At 41.3% G+C, this 21,040-nt stretch overlaps 1 protein-coding gene across 2 annotated transcripts; it reads left to right on the forward strand.

The window, feature by feature from the left end:
* The first annotated feature begins 4,641 nt into the window (after positions 1-4,641).
* znf281b (zinc finger protein 281b) lies at positions 4,642-14,112 on the forward strand. 2 transcript variants are annotated; one of them, XM_061709339.1, is made up of 7 exons: positions 4,642-4,767; positions 6,692-7,216; positions 7,386-7,496; positions 7,633-7,756; positions 9,377-9,460; positions 9,556-9,674; positions 9,880-14,112. In XM_061709339.1, the coding sequence occupies exons 2-7, from the start codon at positions 6,764-6,766 to the stop codon at positions 11,494-11,496; spliced, it is 2,508 nt and encodes an 835-aa protein (XP_061565323.1). In that variant the 5' UTR covers positions 4,642-4,767; positions 6,692-6,763; the 3' UTR covers positions 11,497-14,112. The 2 variants fall into 2 exon arrangements, with proteins under 2 accessions (XP_061565323.1, XP_061565322.1); XM_061709338.1 differs by having other exon boundaries at positions 7,633-7,755; positions 9,367-9,460.
* The last annotated feature ends 6,928 nt before the right edge of the window (positions 14,113-21,040 follow it).

The following is a 21,040-nucleotide window of genomic DNA, read 5'->3' on the forward strand; positions in this document are numbered from 1 at the left end:
CAGTTGTGTTCATACAAAGTAAATCGCCATAATACCTTAATGGCATAAAATTCTCTCTCTGATGAGAAGAGCAGGATTTTTTTCCTGAAGGAGAAACCAAAGTTTAGTTTTAATTTTTATACAAAATTGTCAACCTGTTAGGTTTTGATCAATGGTAATCCCCGAATAGTTATGTTATTGAACTCTCTCTTTTTTCAGAGCCATGAGTCGTAGTTATCTTAACATTCAATGCTATTTGTTATTTCACACCATGAATAGGATTGGACCACGTCAAATACAGACTGCAGATGTTCAGTGGTTTGATGAATGAGGATGATCAGCAATATAAAATGGCATCATCAGCATAAAAACTTGGCAGCAACTTGGAGATATTGCGTTGTTGCTGACAAGTAATTGGAAAACTAACCTACAGCATCTCCTTGCAGAAGAGCTAAGACACATTTGAAGGATGTCTAGTGTGGACGCTCTCTTGACATAATTCCACAGGGGTTGATGTCTCAGCTCTTACTGGACACTCCAGAAAAAAACTAATCAATTAAACTCCCTCCGCCATGCTTCACCATTACAGTGATGTTTTGTTTTAAGCTGTCCTTTTTGCATCATGTCTTCCCAAACCTTTTTGATTGCAGCATTTATGCAGAAAATTACATTGCTATTTTAGAGAAACATCCAATGCCTTAAAGGCTTCATGGTGTACAATGTCTTACAATTATAGTTGCTTTTGGTGGGACATTTATCAGGTAGCTCTGAGGTATTGTGAGATGGAAAATCCCTAGTCTAAACTCTAGTAAATGGTGTGAGATATTTAGAGGGGGGGGGTCATTTTGGGTGGAGCTGTGGACAACTACTTTATAAAATACATCTGGATCTACAAAACAAGTGAAAAACACTGGTTTTAACCTTTGAAAATGTACTTTATCTTAAAAGTACCTAAAACGTAGTACCTTGTAGTACCTTGTTGTTTGTTGTGTGTCCCAAGAACCAGAACCAAGCAAGGTGAGGCAGCGTTCAGTTATTCTGCTCCTCACCGGTGGAACAAACTTCCTGTAGACCTGAGGTCTGCTCCAACTGTCAGCTCCTTTAAATCAGGGTTAAAAACATTACTGTTTACTCAAGCGTACCCCTAAATTAAACTTACCTGCTGTATTCTACTGCCCTTATTCTTTTTTTTTTTTTAACAGCTTGTGCTTTTTATTATTTTACTTCTTTTCTTATTCTTACCTATTTGTTATTATGTCTTGCCGCTTTTAATGTCAATGTAAAGCACTTTGAATTACCTTGTGTTGAATTGTGCTATATAAATAAATTTGCCTTGCCTTGCCTTATCTTGCCTAAAAGTGTCAGATAATGTGAGCAGGCATACAATTTCTCACTGATAAATAATTAAGTAAAAGTATATGATTAAAACTGAGCCAGTCACAATTGCATTCAAGAGATTATTCAAGAGGTGACATAAAGGGAATTTAACTGAACAGTGGTCACAAAATTGACAGATCACATGGAACAACATTCGATTTCCCCCAAAAAAGTCTGACCTTTACTTTACTGAAACTTGCACACCAGCTCAATTATCATTTTTCTACTCTGATAGCTTTTCAAACCTTGTTTCCCATTTCAGACTAATGCATTTGCTTTTCCACCATTTTGTCACCTTCTTACATCACACCTCTTCCTATTCATCCATCCACCCCTCCGAAGGGGTCGGGAATCAGATTCTGCCCCAAGTGGAGGAGTTCAAGTATCTTGGGGATCTTGTTCAGGAGTGAGCGAAGCATGGAGTGGGAGATTGATGGGCAGGTCGGTGCAGCATCCACAGTGATGTGGACTCTGCAACACTCTAAGCTGAGCTGAAAGGCAAAGCTCTCGATTTACCAGTCGGTCTACATTCCTACCCTCACCTATGGTCACGAGCTGTGGGTTATGACTGAAAGAGCAAATTTGCCGCCGGGTGTAGCAAAATATTTTTTATATTAAACGCCCATCCCAAATAAAGGCCGGGTCAAACATTGTTTTTCTGGTGGCCAAAAAAATATTCCACGGTATGCAAATATAGCCTAAATATATATAACCTAAACACAAACAAATAACCTTAAATGAATTGAAAAGTGTGTGACTATTTATTTAATTTTAGAGTGACCGCACAGGTTACATGTTATGAAGTTGAGCGGCTGTTGTATCAAAGAGAAAGGCAAACGTAAAGGAGGGGAAAAGAGGTGAGCTCGTAGCCTGTAGCGCTTCGCTCCCCTCTTTCCCCCTCCTTTTTTTGCCTTCTCTTTTCCCTTAGCTTGGATACTTCACAAGCGTGCCAGACACCAGCGTGAGTCGCAGAAGATTACGCGAGTAATGGGAAAAGAGTTGTATCAGACCATAGCTGACAATATGAACATGTTCGTGGCTAGCGCTAGCTGTGTAGCCTGTTGTTTTGAGGAATTGAATGGCCTTTATTTGGTGTTTTATGGTTTATAAAAATAAAAAAAACTCCATCCTTGCTGACTCCTCTGTGTTCCCATCTTTAAACTCAAGTCCTCTACGACCAACCTGTGAGCTTGAGGGTTATACACAGTATTTTTGCTTCTAGAACAAGATCACTGATGTTGTTTCCAGGAACCACTCTTCCATCTTCGAGGTCACAACTTTTAAGTGCCCCAATTACCACACAGTACGTTTACATGCAACAGAAAGTCGAATTGTTGCCTTAATCCAACCGATATCGAATTTTTAAAAGCCATGTATACACCTTAGCCGGACTGTAGTCGAACCGAACTGAAGCTCTTAAGATCGAGCTATTAGTGCCAGATAATTCTGTCCTAATTCGAGTTATTCCAGCATTTATTTATTTATTTCCACGCTTAGCCGAGCTAGTGACTGCCCCGGGAATATCAACACAGTAGGAGAAGAAGAAGAGAAACAACAAAGAAGGAATCGGAAGAACACCAACGGAAAAGTGCGTTTTGGTGCCACCTAGCATCGCAGAGTCAAAGGCAACTCACTCAATAATCAATTGTCTTCTCGCGCATTTATACTTGGACTTCTCGTAAACTCCAGTTTTATCCTTAGCTAAATTGTTGCCAATAGCTTGATTTAGATGTGCATGTGCCCGCACTGACTGACACCACTATTACACTTACCTTCCACATCTTTTCTATCACCTCCCATCAACCCTTGGCTGGCTTCTTGATGTTGCTACTACTTGAGATTGCTATGTCTATCACTACTGCTTTCATCTGGAGTTTGTTGACCACCACAATGTCCTGTTGATCGACCATCACCATTATATCAGTCTGGATTGCTCTTTCATTCTCCACCACACATATAGCGCTTTTCCACTAGTACCTACTCAGCGCGACTCGACTTGCCTCACCTCCGTTTTGCGTTTTTACACTACGGGTGGAGGCGGGTGGAGGCGTGCCGAGTAGATACTTTTTCTGTAACTACTCTGCCGAGGTTCTAAGCGGCTGAGTCGGCTGTATCTGACATCATCACACTACAGGCCACCGATTGGTCGGGGGGCGGAGCCGTCAAACGTTTGAATCCGGAAGCGGGAATCAGCGCAAGAGTGGCTCGCTACTTCCTCATTTTATCCGACAGGCAATGGCAGCAAAAGTCTGTTTGGTGATCCAACTCTGAGGTGCAGATGTTCATAAACCTGGTGGCTGAGGAGAGAATTAAAAAGGGATCTAGACGGTGATAAGGAACGACCAGATCTACCAGTCACTTCTCAGCCGCTCGCGGCTACCAACTGACTTTTCATCAGCGCCAGACAAAAAAAAAAAGGGTTGCTGCTTGAAGCTTCTTTCACTCTCATTTTTTAACTTGATATGGAACACAAGCCACAGACCCAGCAGCACATCTATCATCTCCTCCAGGTTCTACATCTTTAGTGTTGTTGTCTTCTTCGTTTAGATCACACAATCAAATACGTCACAGCAGCTTCGCTCAAACCTCCTACTTCTCACCTGGGTGTCTAAAAACAAACGAGGACAAGGCGAGTCGAGTCGCGAGTCGAGTAGGTACTAGTATAAAAGCGCCAATAGTGGCTTGACTTTGGTACTTCCAATCTATACTCATCCCCTCATGATTTGGACCGTTTTTATTTCAGGGGGGGTGATTTGGACCGTTTTTATTTCAGGGGGGATGATTTGGACTGTTTTTATTTCGGAGGGGATGATTTGGACTGTTTTTATTTCAGGGGGGATGATTTGGACCGTTTTTATTTCAGGGGGGATGATTTTGACCGTTTTTATTTCGGGGGGGATGATTTGGACCGTTTTTAGTTCAGGGGGGATGATTTGGACCGTTTTTATTTCAGGGGGGATGATTTGGACTGTTTTTATTTCAGGGGGGATGATTTTTACTGTTTTTATTTCAGGGGGGGATGATTTGGACCGTTTTTATTTCGGGGGGGGGGGGGGGGTTTGGACCGTTTTTATTTCAGGGTGCAGTACCATCCCCCCTCATCCTCCCTCAACTCCAGTACTGATTACAGAAAATCACAATATTCTAATCTTCCTGAGACAGTCCTGTATCCATATACATATGATGGGTCCACTAACGTTACATAACAGTCCTCTCCTCTCCTCTCTCCTCCTCCTCTGTCTCCTCTCACGACCCGTCCGTCCGTCCGCGGATCTCCCAGAATCCCCCGCGCCACGACAAGATGGAAGAAAGCAGCCAGCGCAGGAGAACAATGTTTTGGCAATAAAACCCTCGGGCGGCGAATACAGAGAGAATAAAGACGCGTTTGAAACCCGCTGCGGTCATGCGTAGGTGAGTGTGGACCTACCTGGTGTTTTCCCGGGCCGTGAGCTCGACCTTTCAGCGTAAACTCGCCTCGGCGGGTGCTGCGGGACGCGGAGCATCATTGTTTGTGGCACCGGGCCGGAGCTAGCGCGGCTAGCCGCTAGCTCGTGGCGGCTTGATTGTTATTAACCCTAGATGCTTCAAAGGCTTGCGTTTGTTTTATTATTATCATCATTAAATTCAGGTAGTGTGTTTTAAACCCCCACCAGTACTACTGATGCCCCCCCTGGTGTGAATAAGCGCTCCGGTGTGCAGTTTGTGCTGGTAATTGCAGCTAAAGTTGCATCAATAAGCGCAGACAGACAGATTTGATTTCACGGGCGTCATCAAGCCTGGGGACTGGAGAGTGACCCCACTTCAAACAAACACACCCTTTAATCACGCTTTATCCCGCATTATCACTCACACTGTGACCCTAACTTGGGGATAGGTTCAAATGTGCCCCGTTCACCAAGTATTGACGTGTAAATGTTCAACTAAAGGCGCTTTAAAGCGCTTTAAATGAAGGTTCACGTATTAGCAGCGGCTGCAGCCTGATTTATGGTTCTGCGTTAAATCGACGGCATAGGGTACGCGGCGACGCACACCATACGCTGCGCGTCGCCGCGTACTTTCCGCCGTAGGCTCTGCGTCGGTGTAACGCGGGACCATAAATCAGCCTTACCTCGTTAGCAGCTCCAGGTAACGTGCTAAATCGTACGTAATTACTCATTTAATTGGTGATTTTGGGGGCGAATTTTGGTTTTATTTCAGTCCTCGTAACTTTTATTCCCGGCGCGGCTGCATTGAAGCAGCGAAATGCGGGTTTTGGTTCGTCCTAGTCGGTTGTTTTGATTGAGCACTCGCAGATGCTTTGATTGTGTCTCATTGTTGGAGCTAACTAGCTGCTAACCCTTCTGCATCACAAAAGGGCTGATCGCTGAACGGAGACAAATGGTCAGCTGGTCTAGACTAAACTATAAATCCAGGCTTCGCTCCTTCTGTCCGGGTTCCGTTACAATGTTGATCTAGGAGGAATCACCGAAATGCCCCCATGGTTCTGACCTAAATGTTTGTCGTTTAAGGCAAAGTGTGCTGGACCGATTAATGTGCCAGTGTATTCGGGTTTCCGTTCATTGTGGGTTATTAGTCTAAAAGTGGCATGTGGTGTTGGTAGAACAACAATAGGGATGTTTGTCAAAACGCTTTAAAACGTCTACGCGGATTTTACATTGGCTTCAGTCCAAGTCACAAGTGCTGCTAAATGTGAAACAATAAGAGGTGGATTAGATGTTTTTAAATTCCTCCTATTTTTAATTGTTTTATTTTTTTGATCCCCCATCTCACACAAAACCATTTTTAATAGAAACATGATTTCTGAATGTTTATATATTTATTTTTTTGCAGCATAGAGGTTAATATTTTGTACTGATGATTCACTGCCTCACACCCTCTCATAACTGAGATAATTAGTCATATTGAAACTCAATGCTCTTGAGGGCAGATATACTTAGACATGTATCATAGGATATATTTTTCATTCTATTTATGATAAATGTATTGCTAAGCACAAATGCTTTACATACTTTTGTCCTTTGAGTTTGCACTCCAAGACTGACTAGGATTTATTTTACTGATTTAAACCTGAAGTTCATAGTGGCATGATTGAGACTGACCTTTCAAAAAGCCTGGTTTTAATACATAATTGTATTTTTCTGTCCATTTTGCAAACGTTGATATTTCTTTTGTTTTGTCTTTTATATGTATTTATATTTACATGATATTTACATTTATATACCTTTCATGTTTGTAATTCTCTCTCTCTCTAGCTCTATCTACACTTATTATTATTATTATTTTTTTTAATTCCCTTTACTATGTTGTAATGCCTTTTTTTTGTCCTTTCTTTCAGGATAGCCTACTCCTGCATTCCTTATTAGATTAATTACCCTCCTCGTCCCCTGCACTAAGCAAAACCACCATCATGAGTATTATCCAAGACAAGTTAGGCAATGAGTTTTTGCGCAATGGAGGCATGGACCCCAATTTTGCACCAGGTATGCTTATGTTTAGCCACTTGCCACCAGTCACCAGCTTTACACGGCTGGCCTCCCAGTCTGTTATGGGCGAGCTTCCTCAAGAGATGATCCTGAAAAAAGAACGTGACTCGCCCCCAGAACAACAGGGAACCAACACTGCAAACACGGGGGGCTTTCTTCATAGCATGGGCATCAAACAAGAACGGCTAAGTGAGCTGGATTACCGAATGCCCCTGTACGGTGGTGGTGGAGGAGTAGGGGTGAACTGTGCAGGAGGGGGCGTGGGGAAAAGTGGTAATGACATCCCAGATATGTCTTTTGTCAACCACCACCAAAACCACCAGAACATGCTCCTGCATGACCTCAGCCTCAGCAACGTTCGTTCTTTGGGAGAACCGGTGAGAGAAGAATCTGGTTTTAAATATTGTCTTTTATGTATTGTTTACAATGCTATACAATGCTTTGCTATATCAAACTTATATGTATGTGGTCCTTTTTGTTTATTGTTCCAGTAGTCATTGCTGCCTCTGCCTTATGTGCTGTACACTCATTTCTGTTTTTCCTCAGATGTCTGGAAGACCAGGTAAAGAGCCAAAAGAGTCCTCGGGTAGAAGAGGGAAGAAGAGCGGGGATGGGCAGGGAGGCAAAGCTCGGAGAAAACGCAATGATGCTTCAAAGGTTAATCGATTCCTTGTCTCTTTCGTTGAATAAAGAATAAAAGTCTGGTCATTCTCTTAAAATTATCATTACATGTAAAGGCAGAGGTTTTACTCCCAGAACAAAAGATGTTCATACTCTTCCACTTTTCTTGTAGGCCCTGATGTTGGATGCAGACGGATCCTGCCTGTCCCCTAACTCAAAACCACATATCTGTGAGCACTGCAATGCAGCCTTTCGCAGCTCCTACCACTTGCGTAGACATGTGCTCATACACACAGGTGAGAGGCTTTCACTGTCTTTTTTTGTTCCCCCTAAGGCTCAATCTCCTTAGATTTGGCGATTGCTCCCCTTTGCTTTACCGTCACGGTAAAGCACTTACAAGCAATCTTGGATGAATTACACATTCTCAGATCCCTTTTCAGGGATTTTGAACAGTTGTAGTCATGTTACCAAGGTTTGAGCAAATACATGTGGAAAGAAGCATTCCCTATCCTGAGTGCTCGGGGCCTTACGTAAAACCAGACAGTTGCTGGAGCCAAGGATGACTCACTGATTACTCTTTTAATTCTGGACATCTTAGTCATTCTCCTTGCTGGGAATTCCGCTAGAGCTTTTTATGGCCTCTTTTGTATTTATTTCTCTTGTTTAGCCTTCATTTTATACTTGAGGAATGTGGTGTCTTTGTAAAAACACGTCTTCTGTACTTAGTCATTTGCTGCCGTTGTGGAATATACAGGACTGTCTCAGAAAATTAGAATATTGTGATAAAGTCCTTTATTTTCTGTAATGCAAAAATGTCATACATTCTGGATTCATTACAAATCAACTGAAATATTGCAAGCCTTTTATTATTTTAATATTGCTGATCATGTCTTACAGCTTAAGAAAACTCAAATATCCTATCTCAAAAAATTAGAATATTCTGGGAATCTTAATCTTAAACTGTAAGCCATAATCAGCAATATTAAAATAATAAAAGGCTTGCAATATTTCAGTTGATTTGTAATGAATCCAGAATGTATGACATTTTTGTTTTTTTAATTGTATTACAGAAAATAAAGAACTTTGTCACAATATTCAAATTTTCTGTGACAGTCCTGTAGTTAGTTTATAGTTAGACTTCCAAAAAAAGGTCCAATAAATAAATCAGTTGAAATTATTTTGTCATTCACTGTGTGTAAATCTCATTGTAGATAACCATACCTCTGTCATTACCTGAACTTCTTAAATGTGCTGCAAGCATCAAATTTAAAATGAACCCAGATACTTTCACAACAGTTTCAGCATTTGGTATTTTGTACCCCTTTTTTCCCCTAAAGAGATGCGCCTATTGCATTTTTCTTGGCTTGTTGTGATAGTCTTAATTAAAGGACATATAGAAGGCTCAATGCTTTACTAGATTTATTTATACCCTCTTTTTCATGGTAGCATCATAACATCATTCATGTTAAACAGGGTGATGCTGTTATAAGCGTTGGATTACTTTGTTTTTTGTCCTAAATATTTTAGTAGTAGTTCTTCTGCAACTTATGTTTACATTAGTTAATACAAATTAATTTCTTTGCTTTTTTGTAGTCTGTTAAAAATCCCCACAATATGCTTCCTAGTGATGTGTTTACGGAAAGGGAAAAAAATTGGCTTCGGTATTTGAAGCTGATTAAGAGTGTGCATATGATGCATGTTCTGACAAACATAATTGGCTCCTACTGCAATATATATATATATATTATCTCTCTTCTGATATCAATCAGAGCTAAGATTCAGTAATCCAGGTTTTACTTTGATGCGTATTCATCCATCGAGTGTAATTCTGTATAGGGCATGTGGCTTTTATGTCTAGACTGTTGTTGGGCCGTAATTAATGTGGTGAACGGATGGTTGTATTCTTGATTGTACAGGTGAGAGGCCTTTCCGTTGTAGTCAGTGTAACATGAGCTTCATTCAGAAGTACCTGCTCCAGCGGCATGAGAAGATCCACAGTGGTGAGTTGGAGCTTCTGGATGCACAGTTGAGTTTGTTATACAGTATCTGTGGACGTGAGTGGGACACTTAACACTGTTACTGCTGTCATTAACAGGGGAGAAGCCTTTCAGCTGTGACCAATGTAACATGCGCTTTATCCAAAAGTACCATATGGAGCGACACAAAAGGACACACAGTGGCGAGAAGCCTTACCGCTGTGATACCTGCCAACAAGTAGGCACTTAGTTTGGTTACTAAATTACTTTGTTGATGGCTTTTATTTTGAATCCATGGTTTATATTTTAAATCGGTGTTTTCTGTAACATGTCCTTATCATGAAGATGTTGGTGGTGGTTGCAAAATGTTCTTGGTTTATCCAATTTGTAGTTTAAAAGCTACGAGGCCCTTACATGTAATTCTATGTCTACTCTACTTGTAGTTTTTCTCAAGAACAGACCGGTTACTGAAGCACAAACGGACTTGTGGAGAAGCCATAAAGAAGGGTCTGGACCCGAGCATGCTGGAGCTCAGTGAAGCAGAGCTAGGCCAGGGCAGCTATTCAATCACTCAGGGAAACTCTACCGCCTCCGGACGCAAGAGGGCAAAGTCCAAAAACGGCGAAGGCGGCGAGCGCAAGAGGAAGAAGAACGCCTCAGCGGCAGCTGCTTCATCCGGGGCAATGGCCCGTGATCTGGGCCTGCAGGACTTCAACATGGAGCAACCTTCAGGCTCCGACCCTGCGATGCAGGGACGCACTCCCAAACTGGTCTTTAAAAAGACAGGCCGCAAAGGGCTTGACAAAGGCCTCCTCTCCGTGGAAGATGGTGCCGATGGGCAAAAACTGTTAACCCAGAAGGCCGGTCCCATGGACCACGTGGACGGCCCCGGCCTTGACGGCATGGGTCTGCTCCAGGGACCTGGGGGCAACAAGCCCGGGCCCACCACCAGCAGCAACTACGACGATGCAATGCAGTTTGTCAAAAAGCGGCGTTACCTCCACGCCGTTAACAATGACTATGGAGCTGGTTCCCTGCACATGGCGTCCCAGGGCAACAACGTCATCCAGGGCTCCTTGGGGCCGGAGCCCACGCTGGCCATGCTGGATTCCTCGCCGCTGGATCTCAAACACGACAAGTCGGGCATTCCAGATGAAGTACTGCAAAGCCTGCTGGATCATTATAGCCATAAGCCGGAAGGAACACACCCCCACGATGTGACTTTTGACCTGTCCGACCACCCGCACCATGTAGACCTTCAACCAGCAGCTCCCGTTACCCCAGAACTGGACGACGACTCCCCAAACGGCGGGGACAAATCGGCAGTGATGAGCGAGTACTCCAAGTTCCTCCTGCAGGCCCTGGAGCGCACCAGCCACAGCGGGCCCTTCTCTAGCCTCGGCCCCACGGGGCCTTTCCCACTACTGTCCAGCAGCTCCAGTCCCACGGGGCCCTTGTTTTCCGACAAACACGTGTACACGTCTCCTCTGGACTGCGGCTACCCGCCCGCCGTCTCCTCTCCGCTGCCCATCGTCGCCCCTTCATCAACGTCCTCCTCGTCTTCCTCCAAATCCCACTACGGCATGCTCGTGGGATCCCCGTCCCAGGCGGGCTACCACCTCAGCCTGGACGCCGGCGCCCACCAGCAGCTGACTCCGTCTCAGGAGCTGACTGAACAGTTAGAGAAGCAGCACTCCCCCGGCACCTTCAGCCTCCCCTCCCAGGAGCTCTCCGCCGTAGCGGAAGGCTCCAAAGGGCAGCAGCCTAAGGCCGGAGGGGGCAGCGCGCCCACCAACGGCTCCAGCTACCCAGACCTGTCCCCGCTCAACCCCCCGAAAGAAACCACGTACCAGATCGAGAACTTTGCCCAAGCGTTTGGCTCCCAGTTCAAGTCTGGACGGCGGACCCCTCTGAGCTACGGCAGCGACCCCGGGGCAGAGGTCGACCACAGAATACGGACTCCAGTGTCAGAATTCTCAGGGTATACCAGTTTGTTAGCTGATGTCAGTGAGCCAGTGAGTACAGGATCAAAAACCCCTACAAGCCAAAGTTTTAGATAAGGGGGAGACGAGGTGAAGCCAGTAGGGGGCTGTTGTATTGCTGTCCACACGGTCCCTACTCCTGTTCTACTTTTGTTCCTGTAGGAAAGTTTTGTTTTATGAACACTGCCATTAAATGTTAATACAAAACGACCAGGGAGGGTCTAATATGGCCTCAAATGCAATTTTTTAAAACTATTCTCATTTGTATTATGTAGTCGCCTATGTTTTGTTTAAGAGTAGTGATTTTGATATGAACGTACAGTAGGTTTAAATGTAATTTAAAACATTTAGAGGGTAGCTATGAACTAACGTTTTTTCCTGTACCGCTGTGTTTTTATCAATCATCATACCATTGTAAAAGTAATAATGAATAATTTTGATGATTTCAATAATGATAACATTTTGGCAGGGAAAGGCCCAGAATTCAAATGGCAAAAAAGTATATATTGTCTGTTACAAGAAAAGTATAAACTCAGGAAAATAGTCGAAATTGTGTAATAAAACTTTGTATTATGAGATGCAATTAGCACATTTTTACAGGTGTACTTTGAGACTACAAAGCTTTGTTTTTCTCTTTTTGTTGTCTTTTATTTTTTATGTAAGAACAACAAATTTACAGTACAGGATGATGTTTGGTTTTTACTGCGTGTAGCTTTGTCGAGATTATGGTACTGTTGTCTCAATGTGAAGACTTCGTTTCTTCTGACAGCCACATCTGCATGAGTTGCTATGAACTGTAGCAGGTAATTTGTGCTCACACCACTTGTTCTGAGTGAAGACGCTTCATCACAAGACTGTACAACCATACACTCCTCTGAGTGTGTGTGCGTGTGTGTGTTTCCACGCGCACTAGTGTGGCCGTAGAAACAGATACAGCTTAGACAGAAATCTACCCAGAAGTAACTGTTTCCTACTGTTACAGCTGTCAGTCTGACAATGCAATGAAATACCAATCTGATCTTTTCCTCGTGATGTTGCTGAAGTGATTTCTCTGGGGGTTTTTTTTTTTGTTTTCTTTTCTTTTTCTTTTAAAAACAAGTTACCACTTTTCTACTTCACTCCTTTCTGTTTCTTTTTTCTAAATGGAATCAAACAAGCACTTTTTAAACAAATCATTGGAAACAATAACCCATTCAATTTGCATATGTGACACGTGATTATTATGCTAATGATTATTATTATTTTAAGAGGATAAAAACTGTGAACGGGAGCTGGGTGGGCGGGGTGGACTTTGACGGGGGTTGAGTAGGCATGACCATGGGCATTTTAAGGGTATTTTGTTGCTTTTTTTTTTTTCCTTTCTTTCTTTTCTTGTTTTTATTTTTATTTTTTTTCTACTACGGTTTTTCGGGTGATGTTGTAAAAAGATGAATTGCCATAATTTTGTTATACAATATTTAGAGAGTACCTCTTTGTATTTAAGTGTTTTGAGAGATGGGCTGACATGCTGGAACCCTTATATGGGTATGTTGGATTCATACCTGAAACTTTATTTATTTTCCAATAGCCTCACCAGAACTCGGTAGCAGATGTTTTTAAGGCAAGTAATCACAGATGTACACTCAATTGTTTTAAACTTTTGAACCCTGCTGTTTTTTTTTTAGTAGTTTCATGAAACGGCTTCAGTGACACAGTTCAGAAACTAAAGTTACATTATATCCTCATCCCTTCCCCAAAATGCAGCCCTGCACTCACAAGCATAAACAATGGCCTTCTTTGTCTTCCGTGGCTAAAGCCATTCTGTCCCGGCAGCCAGGGTTGATATTTAATTTAGTTGATTTCCTGTGAGCCGTTACCCCCTCTCCTGCTCCCCCCTTCCTTTTCCTATGTCTGCGAGCTCAACAGCCAAGAGACTTTGAAGCTGCTCAGATCACATGGAACAAAGACTGACCAGCCACTTCACTCCAAACACACACTATGCTTTTAAAGAAGAGGAAAAAAAAAAGAGTGGGTGAGGTGGAGGGGAAAAAAAGACAAAAAGATTGACCTAAATATACCTCATATCATTAAAGTGTAAGAAAAGCAGGGACACGCGTTTCATGTATGTAGTGGGAATATTTGTAGTATAGGTTCGACATAATGTATAATCATTTTAACACTGCCTGTGTTTACAATTATAGAGCAAATGTCTCATCAAAATGCAAATGTATTTTTTTTTCTGTAAAAAGAAAACATCCACGCCAAGCAGTGTTGCATTATAGATGCCTCATAGAACATTCATTCTTCTCATGTTATATCCCTTATTTTTGTTACTTGCCATGATGTGTTTTGATATGATCTCTAGAAGGATATTGTTTACAAAACTGTACAAAAAACACTAAAAGTCTGGGTTTTTTTCTCCAGTATGCATGAAAGACATTTTGTACTGCTTTTTTTTTTTTTTTTTTTCTTTTCTTCTGTCACCTCAATACCAAATTTTGTAGCAGAGGCCTCCCCATTCCCTTGTCTTATTCATTTTAGACCCCTTGTGATATGATTTCCCAGGCTGTACCTGTTATTGAGATGATGAATGGATTAGAGAAGCCAATAAAAACTTTTTGTTACAGAAAGTGTTTTTTCTTCATAGATACATATTGATTACATGAACGTAACGTACATGTATTTTTAAATGCTCATACGTATACAAATATACTAACATGAAGTCCTAAGTATGCAGTCAGTTATAGATACTACTACATACGTTTTAGCTGTAGCACACATCAAAAGTGTGGTTTAAACGTATTTGGACTGTTTGAATTATTGAATTAAGTTTGATTACTTTTCACCACTGTTATTCATGCTGATTCAGTAACGCATCAGTCTTCACGTGAGTAATAATCCTTAGCTCTGGGGCCGTTTCCCGGCCTCTGCTGGGAACAATATCAGACATCCAGACAGAATCTGAGTATCATGTAGTAAACGCTTATGTTCTGGCTCTCTGGAAAGCACCTAGAGACAACTGTGTTGTATCAGACGCTATGTGAATAAAATCGACTGGAATTGAATTAAATTTAGGTGCATTTGGGCTCAACATGACATTTAATTTTGATTAACTTTTCTCTGTTCCTACATTTTTTTCCGGTTTTCTTACATCTGATCAGTGAATATGACACTGAAAATATCCTGCTCTTGCCCCATAATGAATACGTCGTGACTCCAGTTTATAGGTTGTCATGTGATCAATTGAGAATATGTTATGCTGCTTTTTTTCCTTCCTCTTCTTTTGTTTCATGAGGCTTTGCTGCCAGAAGGTGGAACTGTTTTCACCAAATATCTGAAGACATCTGGACCGACATTCAAGGAATTCAGCTCACCTGGACATCCAATAGTTGACCTTGATGGCTCTGAAAAACCTGATTGGTTGATGATGAAGATGTTTTAGAACAGTCCCCATTACGATGACTATGTTTTGAAGAGAAACAAGCAGCCTCAGCCATTGTATGGGGTGTTAATAGTCTTTGCTGTGATTTTAATAGAACAATACTTTTGTAATGCTCAAATGGACGTTGCATTGTTGCAGTGCACATTGAGAATAAAAAGGTAGAAAAATAAAATAAAATAGGTTAAAACCCTTTTGTACAGAAGACAGTATAGCAGAGACAGCGGTTGAAATCTTCAGAGATCACCAGGAATGCAGTGGGAATGTTTGTGTTTGTAGTCACATTCAACATCACATACAGGACTGTCTCAGAAAATTAGAATATTGTGATTTTCTGTAATGCAATTACAAAAACAAAAATGTCATACATTCTGGATTCATTACAAATAAACTGAAATATTGTAAGCCTTTTATTATTTTAATATTGCTGATCATGGCTTACAGTTTAAGAAAACTCAAATATCCTATCTCAAAAAATTTGAATATTCTGGGAATCTTAATCTTAAACTGTAAACCATAATCAGCAATATTAAAATAATAAAAGGCTTGCAATATTTCAGTTGATTTGTAATGAATCCAGAATGTATGACATTTTTGTTTTTTTAATTGCATTACAGAAAATAAAGAACTTTATCACAATATTCTAATTTTCTGAGACAGTCCTGTACAACATTGTCAGGTAACACAGATGAAGTCTACAAGTAAAAACATGGGCTGTTCAACATCTGGAGTGCAGAGACGTTCCTTTACAATAACTATTGTTAACAAGCACTAACTAAGCACATCTGAAATGTTTCACTTAGGATTTATGCTTAATTGTGGTCCCCTGTCTCAACATCTATGATTCATAAGAAGCTTCATGTGACCAGATGTTAGAAAGTGTCACACATGGATGGCTGACAGATCAAACAAAAAACTGAAGTAAACTTGTGAATAAAAATAAATAAAGGCACTGTGCTTCCATATAAAGCATGGTGGTTCATTTAATGGATATATTAGTGTGAAAATGTCAAAGGCCGGGTTTCCCAGATCAGTTAAGTAGCTCTTAACAGCGAAAGACTTCTTTCAAACCTTCTTAAGGAGCCTGTGAAAGAAAATCGCGTTTCCCAGAGTCGCTCTTAGCTTAAGAATCTCTTTCATTAAGAAGGAAATGAAAGATGCTGCTGACCCAGTCTTTACAACCATCTTAGTGAACAAAGACTCACAGATCCAGCCGCGTCAGGCAAATCAATATCACACCAAGCAATGAGATATTAAAACAATGCAGCCCGCACAAATTTTGATTTATTTTATACTTTAGATTTATATTGTTTAGCATTCATTGGTGACAGCAAAGGGAAAAAAAAAAGAAAAATAAGGAATAACAAGTGTGTTCCTGCCGGTCCCTGGACCTCCGAACGATGCCCGAGCAGCACTCCACCAAGCCGGTGTCCAGACAAGACGGGAGCTCATCTACCTGTTTTTCTGATTTCACTTCCCTTTCACCAGTCACCAAGCAGTCACCTGAGCACCAACCAGCTCCCCTAATCCCCAAACATTAAGAAAATAAAAACAGCAATAAACCCACTATCACCACACCACCCATAACTGTCTAAAAACTACTAAACTCCGCCACTAACTTTCAAGAATACTTTATTGCTGCAATGTTTCAGTGCTTTGAAGGTGTAGCATTGAACATTAAAGCAAAGTATTCTTGAAAGTGTTCGGGAGTTTACATGTGGTTTTGGCTGGAAGAGGCGCGTGTCATGCGTAAAGCGTACATTACACACACACATGGCATGAGTACTCTTGGAGTAAATCAATAAAATGGTCAATTCACAGGGACCCTCTGTGTAATTTTGAAACCCCTATGAATCACACAACACAAGAATGAAAAGAGAACCAAGTTTAATTCAACCATGAATATAAACACATGTCAGGAAATGAATCAATATCATGATTCGTCGCCCTCTTCCATACGCCGCAGCACTCCGAGCTTCTCCCTCTCCAGGTCCACCAGCGTCTCACTGCAGGTGCAGGTGGTGATAGCAGGGCTCTGTGTGCGGCCACCCCGCCTGCGGACGCCGGTTCTTGCTGGTGCAGGTTGGAGCTCGGGGACAGGCGGGAGTGCGTGTAGGGCGACGTATTCCTCGGACTCGGTACTTGGAGCCGGGGGCGGGGAGGTTGGTGCATGGTGCTGGTCTGACCCCGCTCCCAGATGGCTCATCCACCGGTTCCGACAGCCCCTCGTTCCCCAGGACATCTACCCCGCCCTCAATGCCCTCAGATGGAGAAGGGTATGGCTGCAGACCCGGAGGCAGCAGATCTGAGCAGCAGATCTGAACCGCAGTTCTAGACGTCACAGAGCCCCCTACTGGATTACTTTATAACTGCAACTAAATCAACAGTTCAGATCGAGACTTCTCGTTTTTTTCCGGCAGCGTGCTCTTTTCTCCTTTTCTCAAGATGGATGACGACCGGAGTGTGAGTATCCACCTTATTCCTACGCCCCATGAGGCTTTGCGCGAATTGTGGGAGCTCCTTCCGGTGCTGCCAGAACCGCGTTTGTTTACATGCTGAGTGAACGCGTTAACCCTCTTTCTCTGAGCGTTGGGGATATAAAACATGTGGAAACACCACCTGTCACAGCTCAAACGGGACAATATCATCTTACCGCTGCCTCCTGCTGTTGAGGGATGGGAGGACGACCTGAAGAAGTGAAGAAATGCTTAGAAGATTAGAAGTATCTCATTCTTCCCAATGGGCAAAGTGGATACTCCTCCAAGTGGGTAAATATTGTTACTTATCACTACTCGAGATGAGAAATAAAAACGGTCCAAATCATCCCCCCTTTCCATCCCTTATGTCATTTCATTAATGAATGTGGTTTTACTGATATTTCAACATTTAAAGTCATCACCAGAAAAATAACATTTGACAATTTTCACCTGAAATAAGTAGAAAAATCTGCCAGTGGGACAAGATTTATCTTCTCATTACAAGCAATCCACCTTATTCCTACGCCCCATGAGGCTTTGCGCGAATTGTGGGAGCTCCTTCCGGTGCTGCCAGAACCGCGTTTGTTTACATGCTGAGTGAACGCGTTAACCCTCTTTCTCTGAGCGTTGGGGATATAAAACATGTGGAAACACCACCTGTCACAGCTCAAACGGGACAATATCATCTTACCGCTGCCTCCTGCTGTTGAGGGATGGGAGGACGACCTGAAGAAGTGAAGAAATGCTTAGAAGATTAGAAGTATCTCATTCTTCCCAATGGGCAAAGTGGATACTCCTCCAAGTGGGTAAATATTGTTACTTATCACTACTCGAGATGAGAAATAAAAACGGTCCAAATCATCCCCCCTTTCCATCCCTTATGTCATTTCATTAATGAATGTGGTTTTACTGATATTTCAACATTTAAAGTCATCACCAGAAAAATAACATTTGACAATTTTCACCTGAAATAAGTAGAAAAATCTGCCAGTGGGACAAGATTTATCTTCTCATTACAAGCAATAACATCTTGTTCCACTGGCAGATTTTTTTTACTTATTTCAAGTGAAAATCTACTTGAAACAGGTGAAAATTGTTGTTTTTTCCAGTGATGAGTCTTGTTTTAAGTGTAATGAGATTTTTTTTTACTAAAATGAGACATTTTAACTAGAAATAAGACAAATATTCTTATTAAGATTGTGAGTTTTTGCAGTGATCCATTTTACTTATCCTGTGAAGGACAGAGTCATATTGATAAGTTCAGAAAAGTGTTTTTTATTGTTGTGTTTTGATGTATTTGATGTAAGCCCAGTGGATATTTCAAGCTTACAGAAGGCTGCATTTAACTGCTGCTATGTCATTCCTGCAGTATTTCTGGTGTTTTGGTCACTGCTATTATTTGTAATATATTATATTATTTGTAATCAGCACAAATTATCTGTCCCCATATGATAAAATCCACCATCCCCCCCTGGTTTTTTTTTTTACAACTCGAGTACTGCTTATAATCTATGAACTAATGTGACAGGTAGGCTACTTGTGAACCTTCATTAAGACAAACTGTAAGCCATCTTTTATATTTATTCTTTCAGGTCCAGCTGGCAGTGATGTGCCTGGGGCTGCAGAGCTGCAAGCTGCTTATCTGGACACCAACTGAGCACCTGGAGTTACACATTTCATTTGACAAAGACTTCAGATACACACATGAAACACCTCCAGAACTTTCACATACTTCCAACATTTGTAGATGAATTTGGTACAAAGAAGATTCAGCTCTGCCCCTCTGTATAAAGCTAGGGGGAAAACAATACAACAGACTTCATTTTTGTTTTCAGTTTTATTAAAAACAGAACCTGAAAGATCCTCTCCTGACATATTAGGACATACAATATAGGGACATGAATCAAAACATTTTAACACAAAAATATTGTTTAACAAAAGCACATTATATTTGTGTCTTAAGTGAGAGAGATTCAGTTTACTGTCAGAGGACTATTTGAACTTTTATTTCCTCAAAAAAAATAACAATTGCAGCTGGACCTCAGTTGTTTTCAGAAAATGTTAAATGAATGAAATATGTAAGTGCAGCTCTACAAACTACATACAGCACTTAACCTGTTGAGAGTTATGTGTTAAAGATACTGTAAGTTTAACTGAACCTCAATTGTTTTCAGAAAATGTTAAATGAATGAAATATGTAAGTATGTTTAAGTGCAATATTAAATGTCTTCTCACTTTTCACTTGAAATAAACTCAGCTCTTTAATTCACTAAACCAGCACAGATCTTGAGCATTTTGTCAATTTTGGGCACAAAGTTAATTTGGTCCTGTTTGAGAAAGAATCTTGTACATCTCCAGGTTCCTTATTCAACATGAATGGGGGCATGAGCAGTGCGGCGTGTGTGAGTGACCTCCTCACTGGTCAGCTGGCATCCTTTGCGTGTGAATGCTGGAATGATTAGCTTCACCCTACGCTCCTCCAGCAAGTCTCTAACTGTGAAACCACGGTCACCCATCACCTCATCTCCAGCACGTAAATAATAGAATAGGTGTGGTCCTCCATCCCTGGGTCTGACCACTGTGTTTGGGCATCACGGGAAGCTTTGGTGTTGATCACAGCTCCTCGTTCTGATCCATCTGGTCAGGCTCATCTGAGGGAGCAATACAGTACACAATTATTAACCACTAACACCCCCAGCCCCCTCATCAAATGTACCTGGGGGAAGACCCACAACCCCCAACCTGCAACCACATCACCTAAGCCCTCCAGAAGTTTAGGAAAAAACCGGTACATTATCACAGCCAGTACTGGAGTTGAGGGGGATGAGGGGGAGGGCATCCCCCCCTGAAATAAAAACGGTCCAAATCATCCCCCCTGTAAAACTGCCACCCCCCCTTTCCATCCCTTGTGTCATTTCATCAATGAATGTGGTTTTACTGCTATTTCAACATTAACATTTAACATTCTGGTTAGAGTCATCACCACAAAAATGTGACAATTTTCACCTGTTTCAGGTAAATTTTCACTTGAAATAAGTAAGAAAATCTGCCAGTGGGACAAGATTTATCTTCTTATTACAAGCAAAAAAAGTCTTGTTGCACTGGCAGATTTTTTTTTACTTATTTTAAGTGAAAATCTACTTGAAACAGGTGAAAATTGTTGTTTTTTCCAGTGATGAGTCTTGTTTTAAGTGTAATGAGATTTTTTTACTAAAATGAGACATTTTAACTAGAAATAAGACAAATATTCTTGTTAAGATTTAGAGTTTTTGCAGTGATCCATTTTACTTATCCTGTCAAGGACAGAGTCATATTGATAAGTTCAGAAAAGTGTTTTTTATTGTTGTGTTTTGATGTATTTGATGTAAGCCCAGTGGATATTTAAAGCTTACAGAAGGCTGCATTTAACTGCTGCTATGTCATTCCTGCAGTATTTCTGCAGGTGTTTTTGTCACTGCTATTATTTGTAATATATTATATTATTTGTAATCAGCACAAATTATCTGTCCCCATATGATAAAATCCACCATCCCCCTGGATTTCTTTTTTACAACTCGAGTACTGATCACAGCTAAGATTTAAAATTTAATTAACAAAAAACTTTTTTTCTTATCAACATGTCTGTAGTGAAACTATTGTATTTTTATTCTAATACTGCCCTGCAGTCCGTGCCATAAACACACTTTGTATTTTAACTGCACAGAAAATAATAATAAATAATACTAAA

The sequence above is a fragment of the Cololabis saira genome, chromosome 19, assembly GCF_033807715.1.
Source record: "Cololabis saira isolate AMF1-May2022 chromosome 19, fColSai1.1, whole genome shotgun sequence".
Taxonomy (NCBI): Eukaryota; Metazoa; Chordata; class Actinopteri; order Beloniformes; family Belonidae; genus Cololabis; species Cololabis saira.